Raw genomic sequence first — 27,909 nt, 5'->3', positions numbered from 1 at the left:
TTAGGGTAGTACATTTTGCTAATATTTTATTCCTCACATGACATAATAATGAAATATGTACACATACAATGGATTCCAGCCCAAAAACTACCATTTCATCAGCCAGCTGAAATTTGTTTCAAAAGGAAACAAACATGTTTACAAAGTGTAAAAATGACGGCATACTCTGACGGGAGGAGAATAGTCATACATAGCCTGGAATTTCATGCAAGAGAAATCTCTGATATATAAATGTAAACAGAAATTGGAAAAAAAAACAACAACATATTGAAATCCTTGAAGGACAGAAATGTGATTCAATACATAGAAATCTCGAGGTGCTGAGCCACTGGAGTAGTGTTCGGTTCAGTACACCAGGTGACAAAGCAGCCCGACTGTTGTAACGTTACGTTGTATCAAAAAGCTTTTGTATTCATGTTAAAAGTCTGTATGACTGCTATTTGTGTCGGCTTCCTCTCCTCTTCATAGCAGCGGTACACTGTGGGCAATACCATTTGCCTTTAGGGGCCTCAGACAATCCAACACATCCATAATGGAACCATTCAATTGGACACTGAAATAGAAAACAGATGTCAAGTGATACTGGAAGCAAGTTGGGGTTTATACAGGGAGCAAGCAAACTACATATATATTAAGAGGGAAAAAGTATAAAAACCAGCATCAATTCTACAAATTGTATTGGAAATGTGGGACTCTAGATTTCCCAGACAAAACACTGTACATGTTTGGCTGAATATACAGAAAGTAGGAACACTTACATCTTGGTTATCACAGCCCACCATTTCACCATAGGAGACCTAGAACAAAAGATTCACAACTTGATAAATAAAAAAGATAACTGAAAAGCTACTATGAATTTTGGACATTAAAAAAAGTGTGGGGAAGATGAAAAGTTCAAATGTAGGTGGATTTTACCCAGACACAAACCAGCTATTAGAACTTAGTCAACTAGTCCTAGAAGAGTAGGTCATCTTCTGACACAATTATCTTTATTCTTCGAGTGCATCTAAAATGAAACAAGCCACCTCCATAGCAGTAGACAAGGCCGCAGTCATACTGACTGCGAACTGTTCTCAATAAAACGGTGAACAGATGGAAGTACGACTGCAGGGTTTGTAGTCTGTTACTATGGAGACACATATCTAAAGTAAACAAAATGGATATTAAAAATTGATTCATTTGTGGAAGTTCTACATTTTTTTTTATTATTTTAGACACACTAGACAATATTTATTATTAAGAGATGAGCAGATCACTTTGTGCAACCCTAGTTCATGGCCCAGGTCAGTTCTCTCTGGCTGTGGACAGTAGCGGGGCTAATTTCCTTACACTCTGGGATCCCAGGCTCTGCTTTGGCTGGCGACATGTCACTCACATGATGCCAGGCCACCGAATCAACACACACACCAAGGAACCCAGAGTTTCAGGAAATTCAAGTAACTCCTGTCCATGACCAGAGAGAGAATGGACCTGGATCATGGTTACACAAAGCCATCTGTTCATTTCTAGTTACTATAACACATACAGGTAAAGCAACAGTGATAACTGCTGATTAATGGGCCGAGGACTTCCAACGATTGCCAGAATGTAAATTTTTATCTTCATTAGAATGGAGCAGAAGTCCAAATGTTTGACTCTCACTCCATTCATTTGCTATGGGACGTCCGGAAAAAAAAAAAACTGAGCACTCTTCAATCCCATAAAGAATTAATGGTGGGTTAGTCGAGCATGCACACTGACACTATTTTAATAAGGATAAAAGTGCTCAGTTCTGGCGATCAGTTGGGATCCAATCTGACCTCCACAGATCTAAAATGTATCACTGATTTTATGCTTGGATGAAAAAGGTGTACTCTGTTGGAACAAGTTATGTCAATTTCATAATGCAATACTACTCTGAAACAAACTTGAATTATCAGAGAACCAATGATAGTCAGAACCACTCTAGTCTGGGAGTTGCAGACATACAGGGGTTGAACAAAATAATGGAAACACCTAACGTTTTGGCATCATAATCTTCGAACATGTTATAAACATGCAAACCGTGACATATGGTAATGTTTTGTAGTTGATTATTTGTGTTACGTGATATGTGTATGTAAATTAACTGTTTGTTTTGCAAAATTGTAAGAACATTGATGAGAACCTGATACCAATGGCAGACCTCTCGGATTTTCAAAGAGGCCAAATTGTTGGTGCTCGTATGGCAGGCGCTAGGGTAACAGAAAGTGCCCAAATGCTTGGCGTGTCAAGAGGTACTGTCTCCAAAGTAATGACTGCGTTTGAAAGAGAAGGAAAAACGTCCGCAGCAAAGCACAGGTCCGGCCGAAAGTCGAAGTTGACTGAGAGAGCCCGTCGGACTCTAAAGCGAATTGTGAGAGAGGATCCCAAGACCACGGCTCCGAAAATCACTGCTGAGCTCAATGAACACCTACAGAACCCAGTTTCCATGAAAACTGTTCGTCGGGAGCTGCACAAATCTGGATTCCACGGAAGAGCTGAAATTCGAAAACCGCTGCTCTCAATGACAAATGTTTCCAAGCGTTTAGAGTGGTGTAGAAACCTCCAGAATTGGTCCCTCGAACAGTGGAAACGTGATATTCTCAGACAAATCATCGTTTACCCTATTTCCGACCTCTGGCCGAGTGTACGTTTGTAGACAGCCGAAAGAAGCATTCCATCCAGACTGCCTTCTCCCAACCGTAAAACATGGTGGAGGTTCTGTGATGATCTGGGGTGCTATTTCGTGGAGATCCGCCGGGCCAATGATATCCCTTCATGGAAGAATTAACAGCGGCGATTATTTAGGCATTTTGGGCAAGTGCATCCTATGGTTCAAGCACTGTTCCCGGAGGGGAACGCCATCTTTCAGGATGATAATGCACCAATTCATACAGCTAGAATCGTTAAAAGTATGGCACGAGGAACATTCTAATGAAGTTGAGCATCTCATCTGGCCCCCACAATCCCCAGACCTCAACATTATTGAGCATTTATGGTCTATTTTAGAGATTCAAGTTAGACGTTGATTTCTGCCGCCATCGTCACTCAAAGAACTGGAGGGTGTTTTAACTGAATGGGTTAAAATTCCTTTGGAAACCATTCACACCTTGTATTAATCCATACCTCGGAAAATTGAGGCTGTAATCCCCGCAAAAGGTGGACCTACACCATATTAAACTAACTTTTGTTGATGTTTCCAGGTGTTTCCATTATTTTGTCCAACCCCTGTATTACAGCTGACTGAAATTAGCATTATACTAACAAATCTGTTCCTAGAATGGCTTTTTACAACCAACCATCTAAAATATAGATGTAACAATTCTTGCCATATTTACCACTGCAGTAATTTACTGACCTGATTACAGATGCAATAACGGGGCTCATTTGGATCATACGTCCAATCAACCTGGCTATTAGAATCTGTTTCTGGAATAGCTGCTGTCTGTTGGTGAGACAGTTCATGGGCCAAAGCGGATGATGACGAGCAAGAAGATAGAGAAGAGGAGGATGAAGAGGATGATGACTGCTGGCTTGATGATTTATTGCTGCTCCTTAATACAGGGGGGAAAAAAAGTAGATGTAAATTAGTCACGTTAATATATCAAAAACCTTATGGGAGCACATTTACTATGACTGGCTATTCATATGCCAGTCTAGGTGAAGGATGGAGGGGGGAAAAGTGAAATGTATTAGCCAAATTTATTACATAGCCAAACATTTCAATCTATTTGGAGCATCTTGGGCTGAACAAAATAAAACCTAAACTTGCAATGAGCAGCATCCATTTATTCCACATTTTTGGCTGGCTCAAGGCTGTTCAGGAATTTCCAGCTATAGTTCATAAATAAATGTACATTACTAGAAAATTGTTTGAGGGCAGTAATAAATATGAATTATTTGCCATTTGCAGATTTTGAGATGTACTTTTCAGGATTCACTATTCACAATTTAGCTTTCATAATCATTTCAGCAGAGCTGCACATGAACAAAGTCAAAATAAAATGAACTCTCACTTGTTTTTTCGTCCACTTCGCGAGTCTGTTGTGGCTGAAGACGTCAACGTCTGTGTCAGTGTGGAAGCCAGTGCTGAAGAGGAGTAGCTTGTCGAGTCCCTAGACAAAAATTCTCTCCCGAGCTGGAAGTCATTATTTTTAAATGCTTCATAACTAGCTTTCATACTGGAAGTTCTTCTACCCTCTTTCATCTGTGTACCGATACAACAGGGTCTTAAAATCAATCTTTATGATGGCAGCATAAAATAATGGTGTGAAAAGAATAAAAGCTGACCTGTGCAGTCACCTGTACCGCCTGAGCAGCTGCCATTGTGATAGCACCAGCTCCTGCCCCAGCTGCGGCTCCGGCAGAGAGTGAGCCAAGGTTGTAGGATGCAAGGGGCTGAGAGGAGTTCACACTGTAAACATTAGTGGTGGCTGAAGCAGCCATATTATTTCTACAACCTGTCATAGGGAGGAAAAAAAAGGAGGAAAAAAAAAAACATAAGAGGGTTCAACAAAGAATTGTTTCACAAACACTGCAATTATAAAACAACCATAACAATGACCATGATATAGAGGAATGTCACAAAGCAGATCATTAACCCCTTAATGGCAGGAGCATTTTTGGGTTTTGCGTTTTTCACTCCCCTTCTTCCCAGAGCCATAACTTTTTTATTTTTCCATCAATATGGCCATGTGAGGGCTTTTTTGCGGGACCAGTTGTACTTTTGAATAACACCATTCGTTTTACCATGTAGTGTACTCGAAAACGGGAAAAAGATTCCAAGTGCGGTGAAATTGCAAAAAAGTGCAATCCCATACTTGTTTTTTGTTTGGCTTTTTTGCTAGGTTCACCAAATGCTAAAACCGACCTGCCATTATGATTCTCCAGGTCATTATGAGTTCATAGACACCAAACTTGTCTAGATTATCTTTTATCTAAGTGGTGAAAAAAAAATTCCAAAATTTGCTTAAAAAAAATAAATAAATATGCGCAATTTTGTGAGACCTGTAGTGTCTCCATTTTTCGTGATCTCGGGTCGGGTGATGGCTTAATTTTTGCATGCCGAGCTGACGTTTTTAATGATACCAATTGTGTGCAGATACGCTTTTTGACTGCCCGTTATTGCATTTTAATGCAATATCGCGGTGCCCAAAAAAAACTTAATTCTTTCTCGCTATGCCGTTTAGCGATCAGGTTAATCCTTTTTTTTATTGATAGATCGGGTGATTCTGAACGCAGCCATACCAAATATGTGTAGGTTTGATATGTTTTTTTTTTATAGTTTTATTTTGATTGGAGCGAAAGGGGGTGATTTAAACTTATGGGGTTTTTTTTTGTTTTGTTTTTTTTTTAATTTTAAACACTTGCTAGAAGCATGCCATACTTGATCGGCTCTGCTACATATAGGCGATGCTCAGATCGCCTATATGTAGCAGAAATATAGCATTCCTATGAGCGCCATCCACACTATTTCTTCGGCAGGAAATTATCGCTAGAGGACTAGTAATCTTGTCAAGTAGTCCTCAATACTCATGAGCCTTGTGAATCCACCACTAATGAGCAGCTTTTTGCCAATGCACAGTGTACACAGAAAGCTGCCAATCTGTGCGGGTGGGGTTATACAGAGCTCAGCATTCAGAGAACTGCTAGATCTGCAGCAGAGAACACAAATTTTCGAAAGAAAACTACAAGTGACATATCGCTGGAATCAGGGTCTCTACCCCTATATGATACTGGTCTCAAATAGGGTAGCAAAAACTTGATGACAGATTTCCTTTAGCCCCTTTATAACATAATATGCTATATGTTGTGTCCATGACTTGTTAAATGTCACTTTCAATCTCTGATCGGCATTTGGTACCCATCAGTGGGTTGGTGGGATGCATGTCATTCAACATGCCCATTGGCACGCCCCTGCCGATGGGTTGTCATGACAGTTGGGTGTGTGCTGACGACCTATGTGCTTGTCATGACGATTCGCCTTTGAAAGCCAGAGTTTATTATAGATCATGATTTCCGCTATACATACTGTAGCAGTGCAGAAGCACTGCTCTGTATAGTCCAAACGACCAACTAATGGAACTAATAAATCTCGACATGCCAGAATTACGTTTCTACCCCAAAATGTTATCAGCAAAAAGGTTGGGAAGGGTGCAAAGAATAAGTCATTACACAGCAACATATCCTGAAAATGGAAACGTTACAGGTTTTTGAAATCAGCAATATAATATATTTATAAATAAATCTCTCATATATAACGGTAACAACTTTTCCATTTCTTTTTTTCACGTCTTAAAAAAACCCACACTATACATGTTTGGTATCTGTGTAATTGTAATTACCCAGAGAATCATAACCAGGTCAGTTCTACCATATAATCAAAGTTGGTAACTAAAAAACAATTGTTGAATTTCACAAGGTTATGGCTCTTGGAAATGAAGGAAAAACAAAAAATAACCCGGTCATGAAAATGTTAAGGTTATGCCTCTTGTAGCATAACCGTGGTTTCCTACCAAATTAATGGATTGTGTAAGGAGCCATAAAAAGACTGCAACAGCTCAGGGTGGCTGGACTTTTCAGCCGCAGCTTGTGAAACCAGTAATATTAGTAAATGCCTCCAGTTAGAAATGTAGTTTAGTTCTTCTGATTCGCTATGTCGCTTACCCCATGTACACTGCAGTAGCTTAGGTAGCCATGGTTACGACAACTCACAGTGACAGTCAGTTAGTTGTTAGTGGTCGTAACCATTGATATCTAAGCTACTGCAATGTCCTGCATGGGGAAAGCAACATCGTGAATCAGAAGAATTTGGAGGCATTTGGTAATATTATTACACCTATGTGTGTAGCGGTATTCACACAGTGCGGTAATGAGGCAGTCACCCAGGTTAGTCCAACTTAAAAGTCTTTATTTTGGCAACTTACAACAAAAAAAACCAAACATGGTCCACCAGATCACAGCTGGATTGTCCCTCACAGTCCGTAAAACGTTGTTGCCTTGGGCGACGGCACCACCGTATCGCTCGTGTGTGCATCAGTGGCTTAGAGTCTCTGGCCTGTGTTCAGTCTCATACAGACTTGTCTTGCACAGAGCTTCCTATTCTGCTGCTTGCAAAACCAAAACGGACACACCCAGACCTAAACTGAAAGCTTAAATGGTAATCTTGGACATGTGCCACTACCAAAGCCCGAAGTGGAGGGAGAGACCCATCCTTCTACCAATCCTATAGATCTCTCCAAAACTAAAAGCCCATGTGAGGTTTTCCTATACCTGACCTGGTCATATAGCTTGACCAAGTCCACACTTATTTTGCTTTGTAACTACAGCTGCGGCTGTCATTACAATGAACTCGAGTGGGTTCAATATGCCTCTATGCGCATCTCAGGGGATACAGAACCCTCGTATATGATTTCCCTCACTGTCTCACACCTACTACATATTGGAATATGACCTTGGAGATGGGAATGCCACTTTAAGTCTGCAGATTTTATATTACCTCAAATTATGACAGTTTGTGCATCAGTTTTGATATTGGTGGTTTTAAGGGTAAAAATGCTTCAGGAACCAAGTGAGAAAATAATAACTAACATCAAGTGTTCTAAACCTTTCATAAAATAGAAGTCAGAATACCACAAAGGCTAAATTACATAACTACTTTGTTAGGCGTAATCTCCCGAGTTACATAAGGCTATGTGCACACGTTGCGGATTCCGCTGCGTTTTTTTCCGCGCGGAAACGCAGGTAAAACCGCAGGTAAAGTGACCTGCGGTTTTGCTGCGTTTTGGCCTGCGGTTTTGCCCTGCGGTTTCACACCTCTACTATGTTAAAGGTGGGAAACCGCACAAACAATTGACATGCTGCGGAAAAAAAAAACCGCAGCAAAACCGCGCGGAAAAAAAAACGCAGCGCGAGCACTGCGGGTTTGAAAACCCATAGGCTAACATGGTAAAGTACCATGTCTGCGGAACTGCTGCGGTTCCGCAGGGCCAAAACCGCAGCGGAACAGCAGCAAAAACCGCAGCGTGTGCACACAGCCTAAGTGTACCGTCTTAAACTAGTAAATATTAATACTGGCCTGGAGTGTTTTCTTTGGAAGCATCAGATGTAAGCGTTGACAGCAATGCCTCAGACTTGAATTTCTTCTCTGGAACATGGTCTGTAGTAGAATGATGGGATGATGGATTGTGCTTCCTCTCTAGAAACAGACAGTCTATGTAACAGCCATCATAGATTATTTCTTTTTTTTAATCGTGTACTTGCTTGATACTTACTTTCACTTGTAGAATGGGAATGCGCATGGTGATTGTTGACAGGTTGCGATGGCGTGTCCAATTCCAAAGACCCTATGGAAAATCATTAAAATCAAATATAAAAATAGTAATTTAATAATACAGTAACAACTTAAAAATGATAAAGACAATCAAAATGTAAACTTCATTTTTCTTCCACAATATTGCAGATGCCCGCAGTATTCTAAGAACATGTTCCAACTATGACCACTAAGCAGTCCAGCAAACTGCAAAGATTGAGAAAACAGCAGGTACTCTCTTTTCCTGGCTTCTTGACTAAGCCAGTGTCAACTGCTGCCACAATACCCACATCAATAACATAATAATATGGATTTACACACCATCTTACTCTTCTGTCTGATTTGTCATTGGGATTGGAGAAAACACTACACACTGAACATGACAACCATCAGACACCCAGTGGACTAAGTTTGCACAATCCTTTTCAAATATACATGAAAGAAAAAAAAAAAAATAGAATGAAAATTGGCAAACCTAAGAACATATATAAAAGGTTTGTTTCCAATTATCTGCCCGTGAAAAAATGCCATCAATCAGCAAATGAGCCAACAGTTCATTAGCTGATCAAGATGATTATTATTATTACTATGCTGGCATAAGAAAAAAAATCGTTGTTGGCAGCATATCACCCAGTGTAAACATGATACTATATTTTATCCTGTCTCATCAATGCTTGTCAGAATATTTAAAAAAGACAGTACGTTACTTCTATATAGTTGATTGCCATTAAACGAGCGCCACAATATCAGCCCCTGTGAACCAAACATTAAGAATAGTCCTTCCGCCAAGTATCCTGTCTTGGTAAATTGACCAAAACGTTTTGTAAATTGTAACAGAACCTGCAGTTATTTCTACCTGAAACTGGTTCCATTATTCTGAGAACATTGGGGAATTTTTCAAACAATATCTGCATAAAACCAATATAATTCTGATCCGGTACATACGTCTTTCCAGTATTTCTGTTATTCCTGCATTATCAGCTTCCAGCTCCATTTTGAATTTAGCCAGTTCTTGGTCTAGTTTTCTCAGATGTCGATCTACCTGTAATAGAAATCATGAAAAAGAAATTAGTTACAACAAGATGGACCTTCAATACCCAAAATAGCGTCAAGACATCAAAAACCTAACTGCTCCTCAGGATTATTATTAGACTCCTGCAACAGTATATGTTTTTAAAATCAAACATTTTTTATTTAGATTACGATTTTTGTAAATAACATTACAGATCTACAAAAACAATCCCCAGCCCCTCCCCCCAGCATACATCACTTTTACAATGACAAAAATATGTAATGATTCAGTAATGATCCACAGTTCTGCATCAAATTGAGAGTTTTCACATGAATAAGCAGTTAGATGCTGAATTAAAAATATATATATTTTGCATTTTAAAACGTTTGAGAATATTGATTATGCATTACAAGAATGTGTGGTGACAGATTAAAATAGGCCCATATGAAATCTCTGCAATTCTCTAGACGACAAGCCAGAACCATCAATCCATGGCGCTCACAAGTTATCAGACTTAGGCTATGGGCCCACGTAGCGTTTTAAAACGCACAATGAAAACCGGACTCCTTCCCAGAAATCGCGTGGCTTTTTCTGCGTGATTTTGCCGCGATTTTCTCAAGCACTTTCCAAGCGATTTGAAGCATCGCTTGGAAAGTGATTGACAGGTTGGTCACACTCGTCAAACATAGTGTTTGACAAGTGTGAGCAGCTTTTTACTATTGAGGCCGCCTATGCGGCATCAATAGTAAAAGATAAAATGTTAAAAATGGGAAAAAAAAAAAAAATAGGGGTATATTTACCTTCCGACGTCCCGTGCTGCCATCCCGGGCCTCAGCGTTCCCAGCAATGCCTTGTAAGACCTGTGATGACGTTGGTCTCGCGTTACTATAGTGATCTCGCGAGACCACGTCGTCACAGGACCTTGCCGCAAGGCATTACTGGGAACGCTGAGGCCCGGGATGGCAGCGCGGGACGTCGGAAGGTAAATATACCCCTATTTTTTTTTTATTTTTTTTATTTACAGGGGTATGGTACCCAGGGCCTGGAGGACAGTCTCCTCTCCTCCACACCGTGGGTACCAACCGCACATGAGACGCTTAACTTCCCGCATGGTGGGCATAGCCACATGCGGGAAGTAAGCGATTCTCATGCATTCCCATGGGTGCGGAATCGCGGCAATTCTTTGCGATTTCGCACAAAAGAATGAGCATGGTGCGATTTTTTCCGCGATGCGATTCCGCCGCGGAAAAAAGCGCAGCATTAGCACAGCATGTGCGGAATGCCATAGGCATGCATGGGGTGCGTCATGTACAAGATTTTTAAACGTTTTCGCGCCGAAAATCGCAGCAAAAATGCTTAAAAATCGCATCGTGGGCACACAGCCTTAGTGATTGTACCGCTCCTCTTTATAGGTACAGAGGATACGGAAAGTGTTCAGACCTCTTTAAAATTTTTCACTGTTTCATTGCAGCCATTTGGTAAATACAAAAAAGTTCATTACTTTCTAATTAATGCACACTCTACACCCCATCTTGACTGAAAAAAAAAAAAAAAAAAAAAAAAAATGTAGGAATCTTTGCAAATATACTAAAAAAAAAGAAAAACTGGAAAATCACATGGTCATAAGTATTCAGACCCTTTGCTCAGACACTCATTTAAGTCACATGCTGTCCATTTCCTTGTGCTCCTCCTTGAGATGGTTGTACTCCTTCATTGGAGTCCAGCTGTGTTTAATTAAACTGATAGGACTAGATTTGTAACGCCACACACCTCTTTACATAAATCCTGACAGCTCACAGTGCATGTCAGACCAAATGAAAACCATGAGGTCAAAGGAACTGGCCAAGGAGCTCAGAGACAGAATTGTGGCAAGGCACACATCTGGCCAAGGTTACAAAAAAATTTCTGCAGTACTCAAGGTTCCTAAGAGCACAGTATCCTCCATAATCCTTAAATGGAAGAAGTTTGGGACCACCAGAAGTCTTCCTAGACCTGTCCATCCAACCAAACTGAGCAATTGTGGGAGTTAAGCATTGGTGAGAGAGGTAAAGAACCCCAAGATCACTGTGGCTGAGCTCCACAGATGCAGTAGGGAGATGGGAGAAAGCTCCACAAAGTCAACTATCACTGCAGCCCCAGTCGGGCCTTTATGGAAGCCTCTCCTCAGTGCAAGATATGAAAGCCCGCATAGAGTTTGCGAAAAAAAAAAAAACATGAAGGACTCCCATAAGATTCTCTGGTCTGATGAGACGTAGATAGAACTTTTTGGTGATAATTCTAAGTGGTATGTGTGTAGAAAACCAGGCACTGCTCATCAACTGCCCAATACAGTCCCAACAGTGAAACATGGTGGTGGCAGCATCATGCTATGGGGGTGTTTTTCAGCTGCGGGGACAGGACGACTGGTTGCAATTGAAGGGAACATGAATGCGGCCAAATACAGAGATATCCTGGATGAAAACCTCTTCCAGAGTGCTCTGGAACCTCAACTTGGCAGAAGGTTCACCTTCCAACAACACAATGTCCCTAATCATGCAGATAAACTAAAGGAGTGGCTTCAGAACAACTCTGTGACCATTCTTGACTGGTCCAGCCAGAGCCCTGACCTAAACCCAAGCATCTCTGGAGAGACCTGAAAATGGCTGTCCACCAACGTTCACCATCCAACCTGACAGAACTGGAGAGGATCTGCAAGGAAGAATGGCAGAGGATTCCCAAATCCAGGTGTGAAAAACTTGTTGTATCATTCCCAAGACGACTCAAGACTATACTAGCTGAAAAGGGTGCTTCTACTCAATACTGAGCAAAGGGTCTGAATACGTATGACCATGTGATATATCAGTTTTTCGTTTTTAAATACATTCGCAAAAGATTCAATATTTCTGTTTTTTCTCATTCAAGATGGGGTGGAGAGTGTACATTAATGAGAAAAAAAAAAAAAATGAACTTTTTTGAATTTAACAAATGGCTGCAATGAAACAGTGAAAAATTTAAAGGGGTCTGAATACTTTCTGTACCCACTGTAAATGCCTCTTTCCAGGTTTAGCAGACAATATTTTTTATAAATTCTGGGATTGTGGCCGACTGATCTGATACTCAACTGAGCTATTAAATTCCTAGCCATATAAAGCATACGTGACACCGCTATCTTGATGTTCATCAGTGATCAAATCTTCAACAAGTCTCAATATACATACAAAGGTGAGGGATCCACATTGGCTGAATAAACTATTAATAATTGGTAGTACTCCTTTCCAGAAGGACTCCAAATTGGGGCACGTCCACATCATATCTGCTGAATATACTTTACACCTAGAACAAATAGGACTGGGCCGAAACCCAATATTGTGTAGAAATTGAGGAGTCCTATACAGATGATGTAATACTTATAAATGATAAAATCTATAGGATTCACTTAGGGACAACTGTGGACTCTTTCTAAAATTTCTAGTCAATGTTTTTCTCCAATAGGGCATATTTTTTTTTTTTTTTCTTTTTTTGAGTGCACAGGGTATTGTGTTTGGACAAGATCCAGGAGCATGTTGTATAGTAAAGAAATCAAACCCCTAGAGCTATGTGAAATAACCTCTGTTAAAATATTTTGACGCACACAATTATCTAGAGTGAAACCCTTGCCAGATACACATGCCTAGCCCAAATTCACATTGTAGTTGTGAAAATCCCTTAATCGAGTTACCTATTAATGCATGGGTGAATCTTTTCAACCACTTTAAGCTCCAATTTCTAAAACCTTGTAATTGGTACATACTGGAGAGCCATATGGTATCCTATAACTATGTAAACTGCAAAATCCCATATATGCCTTGTAGTTTTCTCACAGTCCAAAGTTTGTGTATTAACAGCTTAGTTGGACTTTTACTTGCAGAGGTTTTAAATTTATGTGCCTCTAGCGCCTCATACAACTTATTTGACTTAAAATGATGCTGAAGTAAAAGACATCGATCTCCCCCAAAACCCCCAGGGTCATCCCACCCACAGATATGCTGGAGTTGAGCTGCAATACAATAAACCTAATGTAATGCCCCCATTGTTTTATTTGTTTGCAATGTTTCTAGCTTCAGTTGCAGAGTTTGTCTTTCCAAAATTCTATCCCTGAATGCACGTTCAACCTTAAAAAAAAAAAAAAAAAATAATGTCTCTGGGTTACCCATACTGGGGAATTACCTAACACATAGAATAGCTGTGGCAACCAAGTCAGCACACCCCACCACTGATAATCGCCGTTTGGAGCAGGCTTCCAACTTACTGTACATTTAAAACTTCATTAATAATGGATTAAGGTTTAATTTATTGGAATCATTTACTCTGTTATATTGATGCCTAAATACTTACATTCAGAGACCACATGTAGACCTGAGCTAGTATAGTGAGGTACACTATTATCTGTGTTGACCAGTGGAAGTAAAACAGATTTGTTCCAGTTGATCACTAAGCCCGAGTATCTTCCAAAATTTTCAATTGTCTCCATTGCTGATAGGGAACTGGAAGCTTTGGCCAGAAATAGTAAAGTGTCATCAGTATAGAGTGCAACTTTCTCCCCTATGGAATTTCACTATATCCGGATGTTTTCTAACAATTGCAGCTAATGGTTCAATAACTAGCACGAAGAACAAGGGAGACAAAAGGCATCCCTGCTGCGTTCCCCTAACCAATACAAAGGACGGAGAAAGACGCCCACCTACCCTTCTTCTAGCCATCGGCTCCCCATAAAGCATTTTAATCCATGAAATAAAACTACAGTCATGGCCAAAAGTTTAGAGAATGACACAAATATTAATTTTTACAAAGTCTACTGCTTCATTTTTTTTCTAATGGCAATTTGCATATACTCCAGAATGTTATAAAGAGTGATCAGCTTAACAGCAATTACTTGCAAAGTCAATATTTGCCTAGAAAATGAACTTTATCCCCCAAAACACATTTCAACATCATTGCAGCCCTGCCTTAAAAGGACAAGCTAACATCGTTTCAGTGATTGCTCCATTAACACAGGTGTGGGTGTTGATGAGGACAGGGCTGGAGATCAATCTGTCATGATTAAGTAAGAATGACACCACTGGACACTTTAAAAGGAGGCTGGTGCTTGGCATCATTGTTTCTCTTCTGTTAACCATGGTTATCTCTAAAGAAACACGTGCAGTCATCATTGCACTGCACAAAAATGGCCTAACAGGGAAGAGTATCGCAGCTAGAAAGATTGCACCTCGGTCAACAATCTATCGCATCATCAAGAACTTCAAGGAGAGAGGTTCCCTTGTTGCCAAAAAGGCTCCAGGGCGCCCAAGAAAGACCAGCAAGCGCCAGGACCGTCTCTTAAAAGTGTTTCAGCTACGGGATTAGGCTACCAGCAGTGCAGAGCTTGCTCAGGAATGGCAGCAGGCAGGTGTGAGTGCATCTGCACGCACTGTGAGGCGGAGACTCTTGGAGCAAGGCCTGGTCTCAAGGAGGGCAGCAAAGAAGCCACTTCTCTCCAGAAAAAACATCATGGACAGACTGATATTCTGCAAGAGGTACAGGGAGTGGACTGCTGAGGACTGGGGTAAAGTCATTTTCTCTGATGAATCCCCTTTTCGATTGTTTTGGACATCTGGAAAACGGCTTATTCGGAGAAGACCAGGTGAGCGCTACCACCAGTCTTGTCTCATGCCAACTGTCAAGCATCCTGAAACCATTCATGTGTGGGGTTGCTTCTCAGCCAAGGGAATGGGCTCTCTCTCAGTCTTGCCTAAAAACACAGCCATGAATAAAGAATGGTACCAGAATGTCCTCCAAGAGCAACTTCTCCCAACCGTCCAAGAGCAGTTTGGCGATCAACAATGCCTTTTTCAACATGATGGAGCACCTTGCCATAAAGCAAAGGTGATAACTAAATGGCTCTGGGAACAAAACAGAGATTTTGGTACCATGGCCTGGAAACTCCCCAGATCTTAATCCCATTGAGAACTTGTGGTCAATCATCAAGAGACGGGTGGACAAACAAAAACCTTCAAATTCAGACAAAATAAAAGCATTAATTTTGCAAGAATGGACTGTTATCAGTCAGGATTTGATCCAGAAGTTGTTTGAGAGCATGCCAGGGAGAATTGCTGTGGTCCTGAAGAAGGGTCAACACTGCAAATATTGACTTGCTGCATTAACTCATTCTAACTGTCAATATAACCTTTTGTTACTCATAATATGATTGCAATTATATTTCTGTATGTGATAAAAACATCTGACAAACACAGAAAAACCAGAGGGCAGCAGATCATGTGAAAATATAATATTTGTGTCATTCTCTAAACTTTTGGCCATGACTGTAGAGCCCACACCAAATTTTTCCAGAACTGCCCATAGAAACTTCCATTCAATAGAGTCAAACACCTTAGCGGCATCAAGCGAGCATATAACCCATCATTGTCCATCTGCAGCTGGAGGTTACAAAATAGTCTACAGATATTGACAGCTGTGGATCTAGCAGGCGTAAAACCCTGTAGGTCAGTATGTCTTACATTATTTAATGTGTAGGGCGGAAATGTCGACATATTTTTGATATCCATGGGTAACAAGGATATGGGTCTGTAGGAATCTAGGAGTAGCAGACTAGATCTTGGAATAAAAATAACTTTCACAACTGGATGTTATAAAAACAAATGTTCCTGTGCTGAGATAATCTTATAAATGTGTCCCTGCTGTGTACTGTGTAATGGCTGTGTCTGACTGTACAGGGACATGATCTGATCATACCACAGCTCCTGGGCAGGGGAGGAAGGAAAAAAAAAAAAAACACAGACTACAGACATCACAGCATGGGATCACAGCTGATTGGCACACGTTTTACCCGACAAAAAGAATTTATGACACCCTGTCATGTCTGTATATTCGTTTCTTTCCTTCCCAAGTCAGGAGCTGTGGTATGATCAGACCATGTTCCTGCAGTCAGACACAGACATTACACTGTACACAGCAGGGACACATTTATAAGATTATCTCAGCACAGGAACATTTTATAATCAATTCCTGATGTGTAACTTATTTTAATGCCAAGATCTAGTGAATAAAATGAGCTTTTGTTCACAGGAAAACCCCTTTAAGTATAACTACAATCACTGCCTCTTGTATTGAACGAGGTTAGCGTTACCCCTACCCCTTCGGGTGCATCCTGAAAAGTAGTCAATAATTGAGGTAATATAGTTTGGTTTTTTTTGTTTTTTTTTATTATAAATCTCCGTGGGGAGCCTGTCCAACCCTGGCAATGTTATTTGCCATAGATGCCACATCCATTTGTAATTACTCCAACTGCAGATGACTATTTAAAGGGAATCTGTCACCCCTTTTTTTTGAGATATCATAATGATATCATTCAATTGTGTGTCACATAAGGATTCTCTTAGTACTTTTGCTTCCCCCTGACCCCGCACCTTTCATGCATAAATACCTTTTTTATATTGGTTCAGATGTATGTAAACTGCCGCTGTCCAGTCCGATGGGCGGGGCTTATTCACCTGCTCCCCCCCTCCCTGTCTTGCTCATCATCATTTTGCAGCCCCAAATATTCCCATCATCCCATTGCAGCCCTCATCATCCCTTTACAGTCCTCAATACAGCACCCCTATCATTCTACAGTACAGTATTGCAGTCTCCCATCATCCCACTGCAGCCTTCCATGTGTGTACCGTACACACACACCCATACACAGACACACACACTTTCTTACTGGTTTCCTCCGCGGTGCTGCTTTCAGTGCTTTGGTGGCGCAGGAGCCCTGGGCCAATCAGAGCGCAGGAGCCATCAGAGGCTATGGATGACATCAGCTGGCCCATGGTTCCTGCGCTGAGATTGGCGAAAGGCTCATGGGCGGAGATCGGCACACAGCTCCAAGGCTGTGATTAACTCCTGCGAACAGCGCGGCTGCAGTGGCGGGCACCGGACAGCGGGAGTGAGACAACTGCATGCCCCATGCACGGAACAAGGTATGCCTTATTTTCGGGGGAGGGGAGGGGGCCCTTATATTAGCAGGCACAGTGCTGCCCCTATTTTCAGGGAAACAGGGTAGTCAGGCTGGTTGACTATTGTACCCGTTCTATTCCTCAAACCCCTTGTAAAGGAACTTCCCATCTGAGTTCAAAGAGGATAGATCTGTGCACTAGTATGCGGACCCCTCTAGAATAGCCTGAGAACGTGGAGTGGAAGCTATGACTGATCCACGAATACGTAATACACGCACTGCTGTTTATCTCAAAATGTACCTCCTGTAGACACACTACTGCTGGCAGGAGGTCCCGAATGCATTCCATAATATCTGCATTCTATGAGGAGTCCCCCAGACCTCTTACATTCCAGGAAAGGAATTTTACTTTACTAGCCGATATATACTGCCTTACAGGTGATGAAAGGTATGGGCAAGATATACAGTTGTGCTCAAAAGTTTTCATACCCCAACAGAATTTTTGCTTTCCTGGCCTTTTTACAGATAATATGAATGATAGCACCAAAACTTTTTCTCCACTCATGGTTAGTGGTTGGGAGAAGCCATTTATTGTCAAACTATTGACAAAACACACTGTTTTATTCATGTTCTAGTTCTAGACAAGCTCGACCAAGGAGTGAGGCATATCACAAAGTGGGCAGAAAAAGTGTGCAGTCTAAAAGCGCAACATATTTTAGTGGAACTTAGTTGACCAAAGTCAACTAATAGATGGTGTACACTTAAAGAATTGTTCCACTGCAATAATGCTGTTCAATAACACTCAGCACCACCACACATCAGCTCTTAGCAGCACCCGCTGTTCCTTTGTATATACAGTATAAGCAGTAACAAACAAAAAAAAAAAAAAAAAAATGCTCCCATCCAACATCTGATCAATGTCAGATCTACCAGTTCTATGAATGCGGAGCTCTGTATGACACCACCCTCACCACTGATCAATAGCTTTCTGACTTTGCTCAGTGTACACAGAAAGCTGTCAGTTATGAATATCGAGAACTACATAACAGCAGATTTAATAATCCTCTCCTAATAATCTCCTGCTGAAGAGATTTTATCAAAACTACAGAAAGCAGCAAAACAAGTGACATATTGCTAGAATCAGGGTCTCTGTTGCTACTTTATGCTGCTCTCAGATTACAAATGCAGTCAGTGCTGGGAGCTGTGCTCCAGAAAGACCAGGAAAGGCAAGACACATAAAAGAGACACCGGAAATACAGAGGGAGGGCAGGAGAGCTACAAGTCCATTGTCCTGGACTTATCTTAACAAGCCCTTGGAGACCTTTAGCAAAATAGCCCCATTAAGCGGCGGGTGGAGGAAGAAACACACATGCACCTAAAGCCACAATGTCTGAACTTTTGAATAACACTCTGTAGATATTACAGTAATAACTAATATTTTTTAGCTGCAAAACAAACTTATTAACATAGCTAACAAACTTCGGCACTACATGTAAATTCTGCCCAAAAATACTCCATGTGTATCCTGAATGTTTTTTTTCCCTTAAAGGGAACCTGTCAGGTCTCCCGTGCCCCCAGAACCTCAGGTAGTTGTGTCTGCATATCTAAAACACCCTGCCTAAAGGCCCTTTTACATTTAGCGATGCACCAGCGATCCAACCAGCGATCCGACCCGGTCAGGATCGCTGGTGCATCGCTAAATGATCGCTAGTGAGCTTTCATACAGAAAGATCTCACAGCGATGCAGCAGCGACGCAGCGCACGATACTCACCTTTCACACACAGCGATCCACATGTCCTCCCGCCCGCGTCCACGCGTCGCTCGTCGTCACAGCAGGAAGTCTCAGCAGGAAGTGCCCGACGAGAAATGGAGCCGGACATTCTCGCGCGATCAGCGATGGACAGCGGGGGAGCCGGTCGCTGGTAAGTATCACACATAGCGATATCGCTAGAAATATCGCTATAACGTCACAAAACCAGTGACGTTTTAGCGATATTGCTAGCGATATCGCTTAGTGTAAAACCCCCTTAACAGTCCCTGTATTACATTACACACAAACTGATCTTTAGAAAAAGTATTTCTAAAGTCCATTTATGACTTTAAAAGATTTCCGATCACGTCCAGTGCTCCTCTCTGAACCCGGGAGGTGTACACCTGGATTCAGAAGATCAATGATGAGAGGGGGGGGGGGGAAGAAGCCGCACGCATGCACGAGGCAAGTATTGCGCTTCTGATGATGCCAGCGCTTGTAAACTATGTTATCACGCCAACAGGGTGTAATAACATCTAAGTTGACCAATTAGTCTGGGGACACTAATGCCCCCTCGACTAGTCAAAGCCCTCATTTACATAAAAATGGGCTTTAGAAATACTTTTTCTACAGAGCTGTTTTTGTGAGTAATACAATACAATGACTGTTAGGCAGGGGATTTACATGGGCAGACAACTGCTGGTGGTTCTGGGAGCATGGAGGACCTGACGGCTGATACATGCTGCCCAATTCACAAGCACCATGTATTTAGGCACTCTGTATGATCTCAGCCACGCATATTTGACACTAAAATGCTGCGGCATTTCAGAGAAAAGCGTATTTTAAATGCCGTCAGGGACTGATTCACGCTGGAAACTAGTCGGACAGGCGGGACTCTGGTGGATTCTACCAGCTCACTTCCAATGACTTGACAGGTCTCACCCTAAATCCACATACAGTAAGAAACCAGTTACTTCAGGGGAAAGGGTGGGGAGAAGTAGCCACAAACCTGTTAGCTCACTAGTCTTGCAGCATGGCTTGGGCCCCGGTGTCAAGCAGGGAGAGATCCATCACTCAAGAGGAGCAAGGTGTGGACAAGCCACCAGGAACTGGCCTTCTCGACAAGTCACATGTACAGCTTTGTTCCTGGACGGCTTTTAACGCCGCAGCGTTTCAGAGTCAGCACAACTGGCTGAGCGATGAGGCCAGTGTCTGATACACAGTACCCGTGGATCGGGCAGCATGTGTAATCTGTCAGCTTCTCTTTAAACGAAGCATGTTCTAGGTATGGCATCTTTCCCAGGTTTCTTTAGAATTAGTTAAAAACTTAAATTCACAAACAAAAAAATGGTGCAGGACATGTCAATATTGTTAAAGGCTAATCCCTTCTATCACCTATTTTTGCCCAATGAGCTGCGGCCACCGCCATCAGGGGCTTATCTACAGCATTCTGTAATGTTGTAGATAAGCCCCCAATGTAACCTGAAAGATAAGAAAAACGATTTATATTATACTCACGTGGGGGTGGTTCAGGGCCTCCCATCTTTAGCGATGACGTCCTCCTCCTTGCTTCATGCCGCGCTCCTGCGCCGGCGTACTGATCTGGCCTGTTGAGGGCAGAGCAGAGTACTGCAGTAAGCAGGCGTCGGACCTCTCTGACCTTTCCTGGCACCTGCGCACTGCAGTACTCTGCTCTGCCCTCAACAGGCCAGATCAGTACGCCTGCGCAGGAGCGCGGCATGAAGCAAGGAGGAGGACGTCATCGCTAGAAGATAGGAGGCGCCGGACCTGGACACCCATCGGACCTGGACCGCACCCCAGGTGAGTATAATATAACTTGTTTTTCTTATCTTTCAGGTTACAAAGGGGACTTATCTACAGCATTACAGAATGCTGTAGATAAGCCCTTGATGGCGGTGGCCGCATCTCATAGGGCAAAAATGGGGTGACAGATTCCCTTTAACACGCATGCACATATAATTTTTTTTTTTTTTTTTTCCCAGTTTGTACTTACCAAATCATAAATCTGATTTGCTAATTGTACTTTCTCATCAGCATCTTCCAGAGCTTTGAAATAATCCTGAAGAAAAAAGAATCAGTTACAGATCAGCATCTTACAGATAGCTGATATAATAAGTCCTATGTAATAACTCTTCATTGATGTATAATACGCTGGCAACACATTAGATTCACGCCATGCCAAAGTCATATTGCTGCGCCAATCTGTAGGCTCAGCGACTCTGCCTTTGTAGACTACACAAACCACAGGCATGACAGATTGGATGTGGTGTTGTCAATGTGACATCTCCTCTCAGACAGTAACAGACACTGGGAGCAGTTATGGAGACCCAGTGCTGGACCCAAGGAGGGTCTAAAACAACCTGCTACATGGGGACAGAGCTTTTCTGAAACTAGAAAATCCAATTAATCCAGGTGATCACAGCTGCTTTACAATCAGTAGAAAGTAATCAGGTTAGCAGATAGTCACCTGTTTTGCTGTGATGCCCTGTGTGCATCCATGTCTTTATTACGTTTTTTCAAGAAAACACAAAAATTATCCAAGGGCAATTGTGCATCATGTGAGCGGCACCGTCAAAGCCGCGTCTACACATATAGGCCAGGACTCATGCACAATTCGCAGCTACATGTCCATTTCTAATAACTGCAGGCAAAAAAATCCACTATGTGAGAACGCAGCCTTACTAAAAGGAATGGATCTAGCCTGCAAGTGCATGAAGCCAATAAGCAGCTCCATTTACACTACCTTACAACCTAAGGGAAAAACCTGACGGTTAAGAAAGACATGGAGAGAACTTACTTTTTTGATCGATGTCATCTGCTCTTCTCTCCATTCTGGTTTATTCTTCTTAGCATTGGCAAAAAACTCACCAACGCGTTGCTCCAACTGGTCCATGGCATCTGCAGCAAGGAAAAATATTTCACAACTTGAAGCAAAATCTCCGGTTCTAAAATAGCATCAACAGTGAAAGATGCAGTTAGAACTATGGAATGTGAGGATCACACAAGTGTTCAGAAAGAGAGCAAAAAGGAGCCATCACATCTAAAAACAAGTGTGCATGTGTCCTCGGTGAGGGACAATGAATGGTCAGACCTGTTTGGCGTTAGTATGCCTGCTCCTTTTCTTCCCCACCATCTAGTGCACATTAGGCTTGGCTGAACTTAGTGTAATAACACAGATAATAATCAGTATTATTGCTTACCAATGCATTTAATCCCAACATGAAAGGATTGCAAATGTAGGGGCTTGAACTTCGTGTAAGCATATTATGCTGTTTCATTATATTTAATATTGGGTATTTCTAAATGCAAAATTATCAGCTCAAAGTGAACACTCATATAATTCTAAGCTCTGGTACGATGGGTCCTGTCTGTACATATACACATTGTCCCCCTACTGCTGAGCTCTGGTACGATGGGTCCTGTCTGTACATATACATTGTCCCCCTGCTGCTGAGCTCTGGTACGATGGGTCCTGTCTGTACATATACACATTGTCCCCCTGCTGCTGCTGAGCTCTGGTACGATGGGTCCTGTCTGTACATATACACATTGTCCCCTGCTACTGCTGAGCTCTGGTACGATGGGTCCTGTCTGTACATATACACATTGTCCCCTGCTACTGCTGAGCTCTGGTACGATGGGTCCTGTCTGTACATATACACATTGTCCCCTGCTACTGCTGAGCTCTGGTACGATGGGTCCTGTCTGTACATATACACATTGTCCCCATGCTGCTGAGCTCTGGTACGATGGGTCCTGTCTGTACATATACACATTGTCCCCCTGCTGCTGCTGCTGAGCTCTGGTACGATGGGTCCTGTCTGTACATATACACATTGTCCCCCTGCTGCTGAGCTCTGGTACGATGGGTCCTGTCTGTACATATACACATTGACCCCCTGCTGCTGCTGAGCTCTGGTACGATGGGTCTTGTCTGTACATATACACATTGTCCCCCTGCTGCTGCTGAGCTCTGGTACGATGGGTCCTGTCTGTACATATACACATTGTCCCCTGCTACTGCTGTGCTCTGGTACGATGGGTCCTGTCTGTACATATACACATTGTCCCCTGCTACTGCTGTGCTCTGGTACAATGGGTCCTGTCTGTACATATACACATTGTCCCCCTGCTGCTGAGCTCTGGTACGATGGGTCCTGTCTGTACATATACACATTATCCCCTGCTACTGCTGTGCTCTGGTACGATGGGTCCTGTCTGTACATATACACATTGTCCCCCTGCTGCTGCTGAGCTCTGGTACGATGGGTCCTGTCTGTACATATACACATTGTCCCCCTGCTGCTGAGCTCTGGTACGATGGGTCCTGTCTGTACATATACACATTGTCCCCTGCTACTGCTGTGCTCTGGTACGATGGGTCCTGTCTGTACATATACACATTGTCCCCCTGCTGCTGCTGAGCTCTGGTACGATGGGTCCTGTCTGTACATATACACATTGTCCCCCTGCTGCTGCTGAGCTCTGGTACGATGGGTCCTGTCTGTAAATATACACATTGTCCCCCTGCTGCTGCTGAGCTCTGGTACGATGGGTCCTGTCTGTACATATACATATTGTCCCCCTGCTGCTGCTGAGCTCTGGTACGATGGGTCCTGTCTGTACATATACACATTGTCCCCCTGCTGCTGCTGAGCTCTGGTACGATGGGTCCTGTCTGTACATATACACATTGTCCCCCTGCTGCTGCTGCTGTGCTCTGGTACGATGGGTCCTGTCTGTACATATACACATTGTCCCCTGCTGCTGCTGAGCTCTGGTACGATGGGTCCTGTCTGTACATATACACATTGTCCCCTGCTGCTGCTGAGCTCTGGTACGATGGGTCCTGTCTGTACATATACACATTGTCCCCCTGCTGCTGAGCTCTGGTACGATGGGTCCTGTCTGTACATATACACATTGTCCCCTGCTACTGCTGTGCTCTGGTACGATGGGTCCTGTCTGTACATATACACATTGTCCCCCTGCTGCTGCTGAGCTCTGGTACGATGGGTCCTGTCTGTACATATACACATTGTCCCCCTGCTGCTGCTGAGCTCTGGTACGATGGGTCCTGTCTGTAAATATACACATTGTCCCCCTGCTGCTGCTGAGCTCTGGTACGATGGGTCCTATCTGTACATATACATATTGTCCCCCTGCTGCTGCTGAGCTCTGGTACGATGGGTCCTGTCTGTACATATACACATTGTCCCCTGCTACTGCTGAGCTTTGGTACGATGGGTCCTGTCTGTACATATACACATTGTCCCCCTGCTGCTGCTGAGCTCTGGTACGATGGGTCCTGTCTGTACATATACACATTGTCCCCCTGCTGCTGCTGCTGTGCTCTGGTACGATGGGTCCTGTCTGTACATATACACATTGTCCCCTGCTGCTGCTGAGCTCTGGTACGATGGGTCCTGTCTGTACATATACACATTGTCCCCCTGCTGCTGCTGAGCTCTGGTACGATGGGTCCTGTCTGTACATATACACATTGTCCCCCTGCTGCTGAGCTCTGGTACGATGGGTCCTGTCTGTACATATACACATTGTCCCCTGCTACTGCTGTGCTCTGGTACGATGGGTCCTGTCTGTACATATACATTGTCCCCCTGCTGCTGCTGAGCTCTGGTACGATGGGTCCTGTCTGTACATATACACATTGTCCCCCTGCTGCTGCTGAGCTCTGGTACGATGGGTCCTGTCTGTAAATATACACATTGTCCCCCTGCTGCTGCTGAGCTCTGGTACGATGGGTCCTGTCTGTACATATACATATTGTCCCCCTGCTGCTGCTGAGCTCTGGTACGATGGGTCCTGTCTGTACATATACACATTGTCCCCTGCTACTGCTGAGCTTTGGTACGATGGGTCCTGTCTGTACATATACACATTGTCCCCCTGCTGCTGCTGAGCTCTGGTACGATGGGTCCTGTCTGTACATATACACATTGTCCCCCTGCTGCTGAGCTCTGGTACGATGGGTCCTGTCTGTACATATACACATTGTCCCCTGCTGCTGAGCTCTGGTATGACAGACCCAGGCTTAGGCTGGTTACACATTAGATTTTTTTGCGCAGCGCATCGTGCGCATGCGTACCTATGTTTAACATGGCGTACACATGGTCTTGCGCTTGCACGCGTTCGTCTGTGTTTTTGTGTGCATGCGTTTTTTCAAGGTGTGCGTCTAGACATGCCAGACGCAACCTGGTGCATTTTTGGGCGTGTCCAAAGGTGTAAAAAAAAAAAAAGAAACATGCGTTCCCTTGCGCACAGGAATACGTCATAACAACACATTACACTCTATGGGAACGCAGGCGTGCGCATGGACATGTATATGCCTGCATTTGCGTACGCATGCGTTTTACGAGTAAACGTGTAGACACTGGTTTGACACCTAGAGAACGAACGCGCATAAAAAACGCAAACGCATGCAAAAATGCATGATGCGTTTTTGCATGGGTCTCAACTTGCGCAAGATGCGCTGTGCACAAAGACGCAAACGTGAAAGTAGCCTAACATGCACACTGCCCCCTGCCGCCGAGCCTTGATATGACGGGTCCCGGCAGTACATACACACTGCCCCCTGCTGCCGAGCTCTAGTATGACGGGTCCCGGCAGTACATACACACTGCCCCCTGCTGCCGAGCTCTAGTATGACGGGTCCCGGCAGTACATACACACTGCCCCCTGCTGCCGAGCTCTAGTATGACGGGTCCCGGCAGTACATACACACTGCCCCCTGCTGCCGAGCTCTAGTATGACGGGTCCCGGCAGTACATACACACTGCCCCCTGCTGCCGAGCTCTAGTATGACGGGTCCCGGCAGTACATACACACTGCCCCCTGCTGCCGAGCTCTAGTATGACGGGTCCCGGCAGTACATACACACTGCCCCCTGCTGCCTAGCCCTGATATGACGGGACCCGGCAGTACATACACACTGCCCCCTGCTGCCTAGCCCTGATATGATGGGTCCCGGCAGTACATACACACTGTCCCCTGCTGCCAAGCCCTGATATGACGGGACCCGGCAGTGCATATTACACACTGCCCCCTGCTGCCAAGCCCTGATATGACGGGACCCGGCAGTGCATATTACACACTGCCCCCTGCTGCCAAGCCCTGATATGACGGGACCCGGCAGTGCATAGTACACACTGCCCCCTGCTGCCAAGCCCTGATATGACGGGACCCGGCAGTGCATATTACACACTGCCCCCTGCTGCCAAGCCCTGATATGACGGGACCCGGCAGTGCATATTACACACTGCCCCCTGCTGCCAAGCCCTGATATGACGGGACCCGGCAGTGCATATTACACACTGCCCCCTGCTGCCAAGCCCTGATATGACGGGACCCGGCAGTGCATATTACACACTGCCCCCTGCTGCCAAGCCCTGATATGACGGGACCCGGCAGTGCATATTACACACTGCCCCCTGCTGCCAAGCCCTGATATGACGGGACCCGGCAGTGCATATTACACACTGCCCCCTGCTGCCAAGCCCTGATATGACGGGACCCGGCAGTGCATATTACACACTGCCCCCTGCTGCCAAGCCCTGATATGACGGGACCCGGCAGTGCATATTACACACTTGCAGCACTGGTGGACATTACACGGCGCTGCAGCGTGGAGACAAAGGCTGGGGGTTCTCACGTACTCTGCACCTGCAAGTCCATCTCCCTCATTTCCGTAAACCTGTCGCGCAGATCCATGGGAAGCTGCTCGATCACTGTGGAGAGAGGGAGGGGGGAGAGGGCGGTTATTAGGCAGCGTCGTCAACGGTCACAACCCGCTCCAGACCGTCCAGCGGAGCGGTCCGGGCGCACGGGCAGCATACTCACTCTCCAGGTAATCCTCCAGGTACAGCATCTTTCTCTCTCAAGGCACCACAGAAACTACAGCTTCCGTGTATTACTGCGAGTCAATATGGCGCCTACTCAGCAGCAACAAAACAAAGGGCGAGAAGAGAAGGCGGCCAGCGGACGATCTGATAGGCTCCGAGGAGTGATGACGTCGGCTGGCGCGGAGAGTTCTGGGTAGTGTATTTCCTCTGCGCGCGCTGCTCTCCCAATAATAAACCGCGTAGCAGCAGGAGCAGCTGAGGCATCCCTGGCTGTTACCGCACACGGGGTCTGCCGCTCCACAGGCTCCATGCATGGCAGCCATTCACCCGAGCAGTAACTTTTCCTACTGTATATCTGTGTATTTATCGAGTTGTTTGAAAGAAAATAATGCATTTAGCCCAAAATAATTTCGTAAAGGAGTTTTCCAGTCTCTTGGGTAAAAATAATAAACTTAAGGGACACCCTCCCTCCGCTGCTTTGAAACTTGGTGACAGGCAGGCATGGCGTCGGCCGTGATCCGACGCCTATTCTGTGATCGCCGTCGTGTGAAGTATCCGACTTCATCCACACAGTGTCCTCCATGGTGCTCCTGCGCAGGCGTACTCTGCCTGGCATCACGCTCCTGCGCAGGCGTACTTCTCTCTGGCATCACGCTCCTGCGCAGGCGTACTTCTCTCTGCCCGGCATGGTGCTCCTGTGCAGGCGTACTTCTCTGCCTGGCATCACGCTCCTGCGCAGGCGTACTTCTCTCTGCCCGGCATGGTGCTCCTGTGCAGGCGTACTTCTCTGCCTGGCATCACGCTCCTGCGCAGGCGTACTTCTCTCTGCCCGGCATGGTGCTCCTGTGCAGGCGTACTTCTCTGCCTGGCATCACGCTCCTGCGCAGGCGTACTTCTCTCTGCCCGGCATGGTGCTCCTGTGCAGGCGTACTTCTCTGCCTGGCATCACGCTCCTGCACAGGCGTACTTCTCTCTGCCCGGCATGGTGCTCCTGTGCAGGCGTA

The 27,909-nt window shown here is 44.3% G+C and overlaps 1 protein-coding gene across 1 annotated transcript; it reads right to left on the bottom strand.

Annotated features, from left to right (window-relative positions):
* Positions 1 to 27,088, bottom strand: ING3 (inhibitor of growth family member 3). Its single transcript, XM_073573370.1, has 12 exons — positions 26,904 to 27,088; positions 26,720 to 26,791; positions 21,841 to 21,941; positions 21,037 to 21,102; positions 9,257 to 9,353; positions 8,274 to 8,345; positions 8,078 to 8,197; positions 4,291 to 4,460; positions 4,017 to 4,207; positions 3,359 to 3,554; positions 759 to 797; positions 1 to 553 (listed from the first exon to the last, which is right to left on the bottom strand). Exons 1-12 carry the CDS (start codon positions 26,929 to 26,931, stop codon positions 437 to 439), a joined length of 1,269 nt encoding a protein of 422 aa, XP_073429471.1. The 5' UTR covers positions 26,932 to 27,088; the 3' UTR covers positions 1 to 436.
* Positions 27,089 to 27,909: the final 821 nt, after the last annotated feature.

This window comes from Dendrobates tinctorius, unplaced genomic scaffold, assembly GCF_039654945.1.
Source record: "Dendrobates tinctorius isolate UK_male_01 unplaced genomic scaffold, ASM3965494v1 ptg000035l, whole genome shotgun sequence".
NCBI classification, from domain to species: domain Eukaryota; kingdom Metazoa; phylum Chordata; class Amphibia; order Anura; family Dendrobatidae; genus Dendrobates; species Dendrobates tinctorius.
The sequence above is the reverse complement of the archived record's forward strand: the minus strand, read 5'-3'. Positions and strand labels throughout refer to the sequence as shown.